We start from the raw sequence: 13,825 nt of genomic DNA on the forward strand, positions 1-13,825 counted from the left end.
TGTTTGGGAGCGGTACTTGACTAGGGATTATCAGCATACCAAGGGGCAGTCACAGGTAGGAACTCAAGAAGCATCTCTTTTCCAGTCATTCATCAAGAATCGCATCACATCACTATCTGCAGGACGTTGCACAATAGGGATTGTGTAGAATCCAGTCGCAGCCTCGGGGCCAAAACTGATCCGCCGTACCACGTGAACGGTGAATCAATAAATGACTAGATGCAATTCTGATTCGATACACATACATCTGTCAAATGTTGGAAGGAAAGGGTAGAAGGACAGAGCCACTTTATTATTTAGTCTTGTTTAAACATTCTCTCATAATATTCGTTGCTTGAGGTGTCCATCTCGGGGGAGACAGGGTTATGTCCCAGATCAATGGAGGCCCATCAACTTCTTACTGTTCTCGTAGACAATATAGCTAATGCTGACTGCTGGCGCAACCTTCAACAGATTCGGTGTCACGCCTTTGAACAGTCCTTTGACTCCTTCTCCTTGAACCGTTCTGATCGTGACATCGACAATGCCTTTGTAGGTAGGTGGGTGCAGCACTGTGCCTTGAGCCTGTAACCTCGTTCTTAATAGATTGATCGGGTACACAGCGGTCGCGCTGATCGCTCCTGATGTTGCTCCAATGACGCCTGTGAGAAGATTGCTCATTTCCACGTCCTCCTCGTGGCAGCGATATTTCTTGGCTTTCCGTGCTAGGACAAAATGTTTGCAATTTTCAAAGATGAATAGGTCGATAGCGCTGTAGGGGAACATGCCAGCGAGACCCATTCCTAATCCCCGATAATAGGGCATGAGTCTGCCCTGTCTCCACATCTTTCGTGCGGTTTGGGCGATCAACGCGTTTCCGTGCAAGCCACCTTCGACCGTCTCGCATTGCATGCGGCTATCGCCAGTTAGTACATGGTGGCAAAATCCAAGTCGTTACTTACAATTTCAGAGTATCGAGAGGATAAACCACGCATTGGGCGACTGCACCACCAATACCACCAGCTAGGAACTGCGAAGTCGGGTAGAGGTGCTTTGGATCTGAACCCTCAAACTCGGCAAACATCTTCTTCGCGGCCTCGTATGCACCAAACTTGATGGCAGACTCCGGCATGACCTTGACGACATTGAGACCGTTCCCAGCAAACAGACTTCGCATTCCGCCAGCCCGCCACAGATCCTTGCACGCGTCGACCAACGGCCGGGCAAAGTTCTTGACCACCTCAAGAGGTGCCCCTTTTTTGGCCGCTTCTACCGCCGCCGGTTTGGGATTCGTTTGAGCGATTAGATAGACCTTGAGTCGGTCTAGCGGTGCTGTTACTGTCCGCGAGATCATGCCTGCTAAGCCACCTGCTATGAAATAGCCTAGTGGGATGAGGATTTCTGTCAGCATCGTCAATTAGGTTAGAGACGATGAACAGAAATCGTGTGCTGAACATCAAAATCCCAAAAAGGGACAGGACCTGAGTCAGGGTGTGCCTGGCACTCAGCTGCTCAAAAGCCCTAAAAGGCAGTGTGAAGCAAGGCAAGGTAGAATCGATGTTCAGTTGCCACTGGGATGTAGGTGCCGAGCAAAGGGGTGAAGTAGCCCTTACCAAATCCTTGAAGGGTGTCATTGATGTGAACATCACCTTCTTGGTTAACATTTGCTGTCGCCGAATAATAGGATATCAGAGATCCAAGAGTAGGTGCACTCGCAGGTAAAAAGAGAAGAAAATTCCTGTGCGCCCGTCAGAGATTGTCGGACCAAGAACGGCTGAGGGCATGTCCAGACCTCCATTCTTCAAAGGATATTTGCCCGTCATGGTTGACGTCCACCTCGTCAAAAAATTGATCCAGCTTCGCGTTACTTATTGTCAAACCTGCCCTGCTAAATGCGGCACGAAGCTCTGCCTTATCCAGCGCGCCGCTGTGGTCTTTGTCTATACTTTCGAAAAGTTGCCAGAGCTCGCGCTCCGCTTGTTCCACAAACACTCTGAACTCATTATATTGTATGCGTCCATCCCCAGAGGTATCGACCGCTTTGAGAACATCGTGGAGTAGGTCATCGGCGTTTTTAAGAGGATGGTCGATTTTGCGCAAGCCTTTCTTGAGAGCTGGAAGGTCGAGCTGACCCTCGTTCCGAGTATCGAGGTTGCGCCATAGGTCTTGAATCCGCTCATCGCGGCGTTCGTGTGACTCTCCGTTCATACTACATCCGTTGGTGGGAATGATAAGATGGGACTATCTGTGGGGGAGCATGATTGTGTGCTTCTCTTCACCAAGCAAAGCTTCGGAGGTGACTGATTGAAAGGTTGGCGAGGCGTGAGGATTGTCTTGGGGACAATTAGATGAAGGATCAGTAGTGGCCCAGCCGACTGTGAAAGGAGAGGATCGAAGAGAGACGAAGAATCCGAAGCTCTGTTTGCCGCAAAACAAGCTGGGCAGTTGGTGATGGATTGATTGCTGATGTGTGGTGGGTGTGCTTTGGAAGGGTGACGTGCTGTGGGGGCGTTAGTTAACTGGCTGTTAGCTTATATCAGCGCCACTGACGAGGATCTTTAAGCCTAAAGCACCCAAGAGCACCTCAAACCCCGAAACTCTCCCCCTTTTTACGCGCTCCTGCTCGGCCTCACTAGCCCGCAGCGTCAAAGGCGTGGACAAAGGCTACTGGTCAGCCTCGCGCAGCCTTGCCAAGCCTTCTCCCAACTTCAACTGCTGTTGTCAATGTTCTTTTCAAGCTCTATCCTTCTGCCAATGTTTGTCATCTATCAATTCAGTGAAGGAGGATGGTGCCATGAGGCAGCTTCGTAGCCTTATGTTTCGAAAGGACATGCCGGGCCGATTCTTGAGGGGATTCGTGACGATTATCAACACTATCTTCTAGCAGGATGGCCGCCAACTACTGGGTCTCGACACAGCGCAAATTCTGGACATTCACGCCGGAAAAGCTGCTCGAGATCCGCGACGAACTGGACAGACAAAATTCCAAAGTTCTTGACCAGTGGCCCTATCCGGATAGAAGACTGATGCTCATCTTCCTGCGAGACAGAATCTTACAGCTAGGCAAGAGGCTGCAATTCCGCCAACAATGCGTTGCCACTGCCATGGTCTACATGCAGCGCTATTTCCTCTCGACACCGATGCAAAACGTCAACCTCTACCTGCTTGTTGCGACAGCTTTCTATCTTGCCTCCAAAACCGAGGAATCGCCCCATCACATCCGCCTTGTCGCGGCCGAAGCACGCCAAGCATGGCCCGAATTCGTGCCGGGGGATGTCTCGAGGCTCGGGGAGATGGAGTTCTGCCTCATCTCAGAGATGCGCTCCGAATTAATTGTCTGGCATCCCTATCGCTCCTTGATCACGCTGAAGGAGAATCAAGAGCTCAAGTTGACCAACGACGAACTTGGCTTGGCTTGGTCCATCATCAATGACAGCTACATGACCGACTTGCCACTGACCTGTCCTCCTCACCTTGTTGCCATTATTGCAATGTTTCTTGCCGTGGTCTTCTTACCCTCTGCTAAGGCCGCCGGCACACTACGTCCTTTGCCTCATGAAACCCTATCAAACCCGGATGCCGGTCACTTTTCATCGCTTGGAGTCGGCGGGCGCCAGAGCCTGTCTACTCCTATCAATAGCGTCCTGAGCAATCTGCAAATGTCGAACCTCATGGCCACCCAAAGCAACGCCCACCTCAATGGGAAAGCATCATTTCTCAATCAAACCGAAACACCCTCGCAGCAGCCAGGAGACAGAGAGAAGGTGATAAACCCGAGCAAGGATAATGAGAAGATGCAGAATACCATCAAATTCCTGGTCGAGTCCGGCATCAACATTGAACAGATGATTGAGGGCACCCAGGAATTGATCAGCCTGTACGATATCTGGGAGCAGTACAACGAGAAGTCAGTCAAAGACGCCGTAGCTCGATGTATGAAGGCGCGTGGGTTGGACAGCTAGTTGCAATGGCAATTCACCAATTCATCCTCTCTGGCGCCGTCAAACACCTGACCTAGTGCCGCCTACTCCGACTACGCCAACCTGCTTTCGGATGTCAAGAACGAGGGGTTTGATTCCGGCCAATGGTTCGTTCCAATCGCAAGACGCCAGTGTTTTGTTGGGAAAGTCAACATAGAGAAAGTCGGCAGCAATGTTACGAATCTTATAAGTTAGTGAACCTGTATTCCACAAGGGTCGAGAAGGGAAAGTACCTTTGGCCAGCGGTGGAGCAGTTGTCTGGTCAATTTATCCAGCGCCTTGATACGATAGGCATCCATGGACAACATCCTCGAGTAGACATTCAGCGATGCTTCAATTCTCTGGAGGCTTGACATGGGCCCGTGGACTTTTTGCATCACGGTCCACAAGTCAGCCTTTGCGGTGTCCGAACGCTCGCTCGAGTCGACAGCGAATAGGTTTTGATCAATGATGAGACACAGAAAGTCAAGCAAAGGGACAACCTGGCGATCATCTTGCTGAGCGTTTAGCGCAAGCTGTTCAACAACAACAGTCGAAACTGTTTCGGAAAGCCTTATCTGAGTCCCAGAGTCTAGCGACTGCATGTGCAGGACAAACGCATTGCTGGCCGCGCGACACAGGTCTTCTGTTCCGGATGTTGCCGACGAAGCAAGTCCAAGGATGAGATCCCTTTGCACCCAGGGTATAGATATTAGAACCATCAGTTGCTGGAAGTATGTGACCGACAAGACGTCGGCAGGATATTGAAAGGCATTCTGCAGGTCTGGAAAGGAGGAATCCTTCTTCCAATGGCTTTCTAGACATTTCCAGGCTCGGAAACGCACATTGGATAGCTTTTCCGCTGCCAATTTCACGACGAGCGGCAACACGTCTTTTAACATCGTGCTAGTCTGTTCACGAGAGCCAAGTGCATTCTGGTATATGTCGACCGTCTCGAGCGTCTGCAATCGGAGGGTTGAACCAATGTCTCCTCGTTGGTCATTGGTGTAGTCTGTTAGACCACATTTGAACACTCCGTATAGTCGAGTTGTGACATTGTCGTCGATCATTGGTATTTCACTCGCGAGGATGACGCCCAGTGCCTCCATGGCATCAACCCTTGTCTCGATTTTATACGAGCCTTGGACGATATCCATCGCGTACGACAGAATCCTGTGACGGACTGTGGGATCAAATCCAATCTGCGCCAGATATCCGTGTAGCAAACTCAGTGTTTTGAGGCGTCCTTTGCTTGTAGCAGCTGCGGATGTCTGTCTTTTGTCCTCGAGCCATCCTTGAATCATTGTGGCATCCGCGGAAAGTGGGAGAACCTTGAATAGCTCCACGAACGCCTCAGCGCTCGTCTGGACGGCAATTTCCCTGATCCCTGCTGTGGTGCAGTGATTCAGAACTCCTGCGGCGGCCGATATCCATGACTGCAGCACAGGCGCTGGTGTTCGTTTTGCCATGGCGCAACACTTGCTGATTTCAGAGATAAGCGTGGCTGTTCCTTCCATCACAAGTTCGATGTCTGCTGTCGTCCGGCCCTCGAGCTTGCCTGTCAACAGCTTCAACTCAAGAATCTTGTTGCCATCTCTCTCCAACCAAGACAACGCTGTCACAGGCTCAAGCACCGTAAGTGAGGCAAGGGATGAGGCGAGCCCGAGGAGCAATCCGTGCCTGGCTGCTGCAGTGCTTCCCATGTTGATTGACTTAAGATTTAGTAGCTGGCGAAGGACAACTTCAGCGAAGGAAGAGAGTTCTGGGACGGGAAGTGACCTCGTGAGGAGGTGAATGGTCGAGGCAGCCCAGCGACGCTGGTTGACATCGGCGGCACAAACACCCCGCCACTCTCTTAGGGCTTCCAATAGAGCTCTGTGGTAGACGTTTCCAAGGGCCGCGGCCTGTGGAGCGACTTCAGTCATGGCCCGGGAGAGCCGCGCAATAGCATGATAGTCAACAACTTGGACTAACGAGATACCATTGGTGATCGTATCTGGATGCCGACCGATGAGCTCTTGTAGAGCCGCCGACGAACCTCGGCGAATGTTACCTGAAGGGTCGAGGCAAGCAGAGATCGTCAGTTTGACAGCTATCAGTTGTAGGACACTCTGACACTCTGTTCCACCTTGCTCAGCATGATCCGAGTAAGATACGAGATCCAAATCTGAAGTGCGGTATTTCCGAGCAAGAGCCCAGAGGCCAAAGCAAGCTGCATCTCGTACACCGACGCCAACTGAAGTGCCGACATTGGACCTCTGCTCGAATTCTAGGCCCAGGAGTAAGGCTCGGATGATCTCTGATAGCATTGTGGGTGGGGGAGATCGGCGGAAAAGCAGGTGTGCTAGTGTTAGCATTAAACCATGCCATCTCAACGGGTCGACCGCGGATATGACTCTCTTCATCCCAGCAGTATCGTGGACTGTTCTGTCTGTTGTTGACAGGAGCTTATGACGGTGAGGGTCTTCCAATAGGACGTTTTCTTCAAGACACCCCAAAATTGCTTCAATGACCTCTGCTGCCATGTCAGGATCTAGTCTCAGGGTAACGACGCTCAGTGCTTTGGCAGCGGCCATCCTGACCGGTGTGTCTTTGTCACTCAGGGCATCTAGGAAGTATTGTATGCTCTCCTCGAGCATGGTGTTGGAGCTATCCAGTTGCACAGATGAGTGTTTGGAGCTCAAGGAGATTGCATGTAGCAGAATGGCCCGCAAATTTTTCAAAATCCATTTCCGTGCAGGGGCCGAGTCTCTGATAGCAGCAAAATGGCTGCTCTCAGCTGTGGCAATCTTCAATATAGCACCGAAGTTGTTCTCAAGGTAAGAAGCAGCCTCGCTATCTGAAGCAGAGTTTGTGATACCGTAAAGAAGCGACAGGAGCCCCAAGGCTTTGTAGGGACTGAGGCTGACCAAATCAACATCATTGAGGAGTTTATAAGAGGCATATTGCACAAGCTTGACAGGCAGTTTGTGGGCTAGCATGTCTCTCCGTGAGCTCAACCGTACTAGCAGAATACTTGCAGCCTCACGCTCCTTGCCCGGGCTTTCCAGTTGGTCGAAAGCAAGTGAAACGACACCGCCGGCGATGCCAGGAAGACTACCTAGATCACCAGGAAGAGTGGTGACCGTGTGGCTGACCGACATAGTGGCCAGCTCGAAAGGCGCAAGCATCAGATGAGACAGCCAGAGAAGCATGATGTATCTCTCTTGCCAGGTCATACCCTTAGACGGTGTATTCCAAGATGTGAAAGCGGACAACATTGGAGCCAAATATTTGGGCTCATTATTGAGCAAACGAACAATAACTTTGTAGCCCCTAACCTTACAGAAAGAGTACAGCAGTCTGCATATCGCTCGAGGTAAAGGACTGACACTAGCTGTTCCAGATCGTTGTGTGGGGCCATACTGATCGCTGGAACTTGCAAGGTAGCCCATAAAGGCATCGGTAAGATGCTGGATCAGCTTCGAAAGATGCGGGTCAAGCAGTTGAGGCCATTCCTGAAAACGGTCAAGCTAATACAGAGTCAGCTATGCACTCAAAGACCATCACACTCATGGAGACAAACCAGCAGATTCAATTCCTCACATTTTGAGTCGAGGACTCGAAGACGGCGTCTTGGTGGCACCGTTACGGGGTGGCATAATAGTAGTGGGAGCTTGTGCTGAAGTTCGTTAAGGAGGGTTCCTGAAGCCTTGTAGAGTTTGGCATCGAGATCATGCTCAGCTGCATCCATTTGCGCAGAACTGTGACGGCTTCACAGTGGCTGAGAGCAGCGGGATATAGTGTTGTTTCTTATATACTGCCCGCACCCCTATGCTGGACATATACTTGGTATGAGTTACTTGGTCGATAGGCAGACTAGGACATTTAGAAAGGGCGAGCCTGACACGTGATGACCCGCGCCTGGGTTGATGCACGCTAGTCTTTATACGGCGAAGCTCCTGCTGCCCAACGTGTCTCGACCAATTGAATACGCGCATGTCAACGACGTCAACCTGAAACTGAAACCGGCCCAAGGCTGCCTGTTTCCAACTTCCCTGATACGACTTCACGTCAGGGAACAAAGCGCAGGGATACGCCCGTACCAGGTCACCGCGCCCGACAAATGGTCATCCTACCAGACATTTCAGTCATGCCCTCGATGTTTCCGAGAAGGCTACGGCGATTCACCCGCCTTGCCATCAATCCGCTACAGGCCTTCGGCTAGCCGACAACATCCACCACTCGATTCATTTCGGATTTGATTAGCTGCTCCTCACCGCCAGCTCGTCGTCACGCTCCCTCTTACCTGCACCATCCTCGAGACATCCTGCACAATCCTCGACTACGCTTCAGTCTGCGATCATGGCCAAATCGGCATTTGCTTCTCCCTTTCGCTACCTGCAAGGCCTGTTGGGCTCATCCACGACTCTCCTGTCCCGCTCTGATAACATTACAGCCTCAGCCCATGCAAATGACACAGCTTATACCCCGAGTCCTGGAACACGTGCAGGGTCCTACGATTCTGTCAGTTATGGCAAGGGTAAAAGAAAGGCTGTGGAAGAGAATCACTATGGGCCCAAGACCAAGAAGCGTGCGATAAGCATGGACCGAGACGCTTTCACACCATACGGGGATGACAGTGATGTGCACCAGAGCCCGTCGATCCCCAGTGATGGAATAAGGACGAAGGCAGACCTAGATCGAACCTTGATGCCACCCCCAGCGACCCATCACAGCCGGAGGACATCATTGCTCGCACTGCGTGCCGACCCTGAAGCGATGCAGGGTTCTCAGACGGGAATTCACGACGATGACTCGATATCGTTCGTTTCAACCGCAATGGCAAGGCAAAAGCTAGATTCCGTAGATTTCGACGCGATGGAGGAAGCGCGAAGGCATGCTGCTGCGGTTACTTTGCCTGCCAACTCAGGACTCTGGTCGCAGGCAGAACGCGAATTATTTTTCCACCTCGCCTATCGTGGCTTCGAGCCTCTTCTGCCGCAAAACTGGATGATTGACTTCGACACATTACCGATCAGTGTGTTTGCACACGAGAACTCGGCAGAACCTCCACTCATCCAAAACATCCGAGACAACCAATTCAGGGCCAGCCATGCTCTGCGTCGACTCTTCGAGGCTGGCCATGATATACGAGACAGGACACATGTCAGCCCGGGTATCCCCAGAGAAAGGATTCTGGAGCAGTCTGTGAAGAGATACCTCTACTGGGCTCTGACGGATGTGGGACTTCGCCCAAGTTCAAAGACCAGCTATATTCCAGTCCACGCTGTCGTCGCCAGGAAGAAAGATCGGTCTACGCTGCAGACGCTTGAGGAGATCGCGAACAGGTTACAGAGGCTTTCGGTGCGACACCAAAGAGCTCAAAATATTCACCCAAGCATCGAGACTCAGAGTCCAGATCTCATTGATACCGACGAAACGCGGGTAGCTGATGATGATGCTTCTTCACCTACCCTTGTCGGCTTCGTGATCATCTCGTCGGTACTTGTCATTGTCACACTCAGCCCGTGCAAGAGGTATACACTGGGACCCCCAAAACCGCAAACAGATTCTCCATCTACCCCAGGAACTCCTCTTCGGGCTGGCGCGAGTGTCAACCCCGATAGACTCCGCATCATTGCTGAGCTTGATTTCAGCCAAAGAGATCAAGATGTATGGAATGCGCTAGGCGTGGCAATTGTGGCGATGCAGGTGCGTAAGGAGGCTCAAAAAGTGAACCATGGATTCAGCCGTGGTGACACGAGTGGAAATGATTGGGATGTAATGTCAGAGGCAAATTCTATGCTGCAGGATGATTTCGAGGGAACGAGTACTTTGTCAAGGTTACAATTGGTTGACGACGACCCGGACCTCTAGTCGTTGGTGTACTTGTGATGAATCCAGCTTTACGAGGTACAGACAGACGGATCTACTGCAACGACTGTACAGACTTGGACCTCTTCTTTACTTGCACACAGTGCTCCATTCTATTACATGTCGTTGGTATGTATCTATGTAGAGCTCCTACCGACAAAAGCTTCTCCTCCAGTCTCCCTCGTCGCGCTTGGTCGTAAATGTCAATGAAATCGCCATGCTGAAGAGATCAAGGAAAACCTCCGTTCATTCATTACTGAAACGCAATGCCGAACGCAAATCCTACTGCGATACCATGTATTCCCGGGACTAGACCGAGCTGCCACAGTGGACCATACATGGCCGCTTTGGAGAAAAGCATCCAAACTTCCATTCAATAACAGCAAAACTCACTGGTAGGCAGAGCTTGTCACCACGATCTGTATTTCCCAGTCGCACGCTCTTGTCTCTACCATATGGCACCAACATCGGCATCGAATCTTGCCAGTTCTTTTCCTGACTCCTCTACTTCCTTTCTCGCTTTCATCCTCATATAGAAGATCGGACAATCCCGGCTCGAGCATAGCACCTCAGAGTGCATACTGCCCTGGCACCGTTGACACTGTGTCCACAGCCTGGCAAATCTTACTTCCAGTTCGCCGACCTTTTTTATCTGCTTGGTGTACAGCTCGCCTATTCGGGGACGACAGTTCTCGCACACCGCACCCTTGGATTCCTGGGCGCTGACGAGAGGTTTCTTGCAGCCCATGCATGTCTGTGTCTTTTTGGCGAATTTCATTAGTCCGCCAAGGGTAGGGGCAGCAACAGAGATGGAGCGTGTATGGTCGCCGGCAAGTAGGGAATTAGCACGTCGCTCACCGAGGATGGGCTCGAAGATTCTTCCCAGAGGGTTAGCGAGTTGGTTGTCCAGGTAATATTTGGTGTCGATAGGGACGTTGTTCTCGAGCACATATATTGGATCCTCCGAGTTCTCGTAGTTCTTGGACCCGCTGGCGCCTTTCACCATGACATACGCTACACGGTCGCCCAGTGCTGGAGCTGAGCCTGCGTCGCGTTTCTTCATCCGTTCAGCTAGTTCCACATGTGCTTGTTTGGCCGTGTAGTCGCTTTTGCTAAGTGCTTTTGTGATCACTAGCATGCTGAGATCGATCTTGTTTTGCAAAAGGTTGGCAATTGTCTCCTTGACATAATCCTGCGCGCCATCTAAGTCTCGGTCGATCAAGATCTTTTTCAGAACTGTCTCAATGACGACTTGGACGAGACGACAGTTGTCCCGTCGGACAGTTTCAATGCCTTTGCTGTCCATTTTGTCATGCTTCTCTGGATTCGTCCAGTACAGTCCCGCGTACCTTTTCTTGTTGATCAGCAAGTAAGGAAAGTAGACCTTTTCGAATTCCAATTTGATCGGTTTGATGAATTTAGAAGAGACAAAGTTGGCGGCTTCTTCTCCAAGTTCCATGGTCTTTCGAAGATCCTTCTCACCAAACTTGACCATGACTGAGTCGGTATCACCGTAGATGACCTGGGCGTCATGCGAATAGCCATTTGCCATTGTGTACTTTTGTTCCACCTCATGCTTTGTCTTTTCGATCATTTGACGGCCATATGCTGTGGTGCTCGATGCAATGGCGAGACAGGGCAGCTTGCCAACAGTGGCACCTGTGATACCGTAGACAGAGTTTGCAGATATTTTTAGAGCGAGTTGGCGTCCGTTGAGCACCGCCTTCTTGAATGGGTCTGTCTCTACAGCGAGTTCCTTCTTTGCTCGCTTTCGTGCACTCAGCAATTCTTCCAGAATTTGACTAAGAAGTCCTTTGCGAACTTTGGCGGTGCAGAAGAGATCCCCATTGGGAGTGAGAATATAGTCTTCGTCCTTCTTCAGATTGAGTTTCTCGATGATGTTCTTGTTCAATAGTGTGGTGTAACACAAATTGTGGGCTTGGATGATAGAAGGATACAAGGAAGCGAAATCCAGAGTAGCAACGGGCACATCGTAATAGCCTCGAATGGGCTCAATGACTGTAGCACCTTCATACTGCTCATCGGTGCTTTCGTTTCGCAGATTCGGAATGACCAATTGCTGCTCTAGAGCTTTCCTGAAAAGTTGGCTGATGAATTTCACCTGCTGCCCTCGGGCGAGGAGGTAGTTGAAAGGGACACCTGTGACCCTGGCCATTTCCGTGTAGTTAACCAGGCACATGAGCTTGTCCATAAGTCGTTGGGGGAGGTAAGCATCCTTTAGACAGTAGACAGCCAATCGTCTTCTCGAATCTGGAGTTCCATTGTATAGCTCTGTGATCATGGTGTGGTGAACGTCCTCCTTCTGCTCACCCAAGAAATGTGCACAGACAGAGTTCAGCGTGTAGCTGCGAAGTTGGTGGTCTCGTTGGACGAGCTGCAGCAAATCCAACTGAATTCGGCCATTAGTGTTTGTGGACTTCGTATCACGATTACCCATTTGCTTGCTGGAGAAGTTGGTGTCTTTGGCGTGGGATGCTACACTTCTCAGTCGTGACCAGTAAGGAAATTTAGTCAATTTCAGGTGTTTGGCCCTATCGAGGAGATAGGGGAAGTCGAAGTTTGCAATGTTGTAGCCGATGATGACATCGGGATCAACTTCTTCCAAGAATTGTCTCCATGCCATAAGCATGTCAGACTCTGATCTGTGTTCATATATCTTCGTGTTCACAATCAGGCTGCAAGTGTCCAGTACAAAGACATTTCGGATAAAAGGCTTCGACTCGCCATATTTTGTGACCACGTTTGCAATCTGGATAACGGGGTCTTGATTGGCTTCGGGAAAGATGCCTTTGCGGCCAGCACATTCGATATCGAAGGACAGGATTCGAAGTGGTGCCATTTTTGCCCATTCGCCGTCATGTCCATGTGCGACAAGATCCCGATAGTGACAGTACGCCTCGATCTGGCAATTAGATTGGCCGTCATGTTGAGGAAGGACGTGATACTTCTGTGGGGGAACCTCAACCCATGACATTCCGGTGATGCCCGTATCGATCATGAAGCGAAGAACGTATTGGATGTTGTCGAAGGTCAAAATTTTGCTTTCAACGCCTTTCCACATCCCTTTGTAGTTGGCATGTCCGTCCTCTATCGCAGTCCGTAATCGGTTGATAAACTTTGGGTCTGTCACCGTAATCTTGAGATAGGGGCTCTTCTGATTGCCCTGAAACCCAAACAGGTTCTCGCGCAGCACCATCTGCACGGAATGGATGGCGGGTTGATGTTGTGCCAGTTGGGCCTCGAGGTATGCTTTGTACCCTTCCACATCCGACCGTTGGAAGTTGACCGGCGCCGCCACATAGAGGTAATGAAGGAAATCAGTGACATGGAGAAGGATGGAGTGGCCAGTCTGCTCTGGATTTAGCGAATGGTGGTTCAACAACACCACGGTTCACGTACCTCCGATACACCAAACATCTTAAGGGCAATCTTTCCCCCATGTAATGTGCCTTCCTCAATTTCAATCTGTTGGAAACGCAAAGGATCCGAGTCCGCGTTGAAGTTTTCCAGACTTGGTCTCTCCCACTGCTGGTCTTTCTCGGAATTGTTCTCTTTCAAGCCCGCAATGTCCTGTGTCATCTTCTCAAGAACTTCGGTTTCAAACTGGCTCTTGGGCTGCGACGAGCCCAGCTTTGATTTGAACCTATTTGGGCCGGGCTGTGACGAGTGGAAAGAGACATTGGGTCGGTCGCCATTTAGTTTCCTCTTCTTCGCCGACGGCGGGGATTTGAGGACGTTGTGGGTGTTGGTGGTGTCTGTCAAGACCCTCTTTTTGGGTTGATCAAGAACACGTCCAGGCATTTTGACGAGTCTGGTGTCAAAGACAGAAAGAATTGTGAATAAAGAGAATATAGAGGTGGTGGTCGGAGGCTTGAAAGAGCAGTCGCGGAGATTCACTTATCAATCATTCGGGCAAGTGAGAGTGACGTGAACGCGACGCGCTTTTCTACTTTGGAATTGGCGTGATATTGTGCAGCCAGACCGCCACAACCGCCGCTGGCTTCAGCGTC

At 50.8% G+C, this 13,825-nt stretch overlaps 5 protein-coding genes across 5 annotated transcripts; 2 read left to right on the plus strand and 3 right to left on the minus strand.

The window, feature by feature from the left end:
• Positions 1 to 375: 375 nt before the first annotated feature.
• AYO20_03080 (hypothetical protein) lies at positions 376 to 2,187 on the minus strand (the record flags this gene model as incomplete). Its single annotated transcript, XM_022641383.1, has 4 exons — positions 376 to 895; positions 942 to 1,380; positions 1,593 to 1,717; positions 1,772 to 2,187. 4 exons carry the CDS (start codon positions 2,185 to 2,187, stop codon positions 376 to 378), a joined length of 1,500 nt encoding a protein of 499 aa, XP_022502585.1.
• Positions 2,188 to 2,867: 680 nt separating this feature from the next.
• On the plus strand, positions 2,868 to 3,941 carry AYO20_03081 (hypothetical protein; the record flags this gene model as incomplete). The annotated part of the gene is made up of 1 exon (XM_022641384.1): positions 2,868 to 3,941. The coding sequence occupies one exon, from the start codon at positions 2,868 to 2,870 to the stop codon at positions 3,939 to 3,941; it is 1,074 nt and encodes a 357-aa protein (XP_022502586.1).
• Positions 3,942 to 4,150: 209 nt separating this feature from the next.
• Positions 4,151 to 7,671, minus strand: AYO20_03082 (hypothetical protein; the record flags this gene model as incomplete). Its single annotated transcript, XM_022641385.1, has 3 exons — positions 4,151 to 7,258; positions 7,310 to 7,450; positions 7,504 to 7,671. 3 exons carry the CDS (start codon positions 7,669 to 7,671, stop codon positions 4,151 to 4,153), a joined length of 3,417 nt encoding a protein of 1,138 aa, XP_022502587.1.
• A 611-nt stretch (positions 7,672 to 8,282) lies between these two features.
• AYO20_03083 (hypothetical protein) lies at positions 8,283 to 9,797 on the plus strand (the record flags this gene model as incomplete). The annotated part of the gene is made up of 1 exon (XM_022641386.1): positions 8,283 to 9,797. One exon carries the CDS (start codon positions 8,283 to 8,285, stop codon positions 9,795 to 9,797), a length of 1,515 nt encoding a protein of 504 aa, XP_022502588.1.
• Positions 9,798 to 10,242: 445 nt separating this feature from the next.
• On the minus strand, positions 10,243 to 13,616 carry AYO20_03084 (hypothetical protein; the record flags this gene model as incomplete). The annotated part of the gene is made up of 2 exons (XM_022641387.1): positions 10,243 to 13,164; positions 13,215 to 13,616. The coding sequence occupies 2 exons, from the start codon at positions 13,614 to 13,616 to the stop codon at positions 10,243 to 10,245; spliced, it is 3,324 nt and encodes a 1,107-aa protein (XP_022502589.1).
• Positions 13,617 to 13,825: the final 209 nt, after the last annotated feature.

This window comes from Fonsecaea nubica, assembly GCF_001646965.1.
Source record: "Fonsecaea nubica strain CBS 269.64 chromosome Unknown Scaff14, whole genome shotgun sequence".
NCBI classification, from domain to species: domain Eukaryota; kingdom Fungi; phylum Ascomycota; class Eurotiomycetes; order Chaetothyriales; family Herpotrichiellaceae; genus Fonsecaea; species Fonsecaea nubica.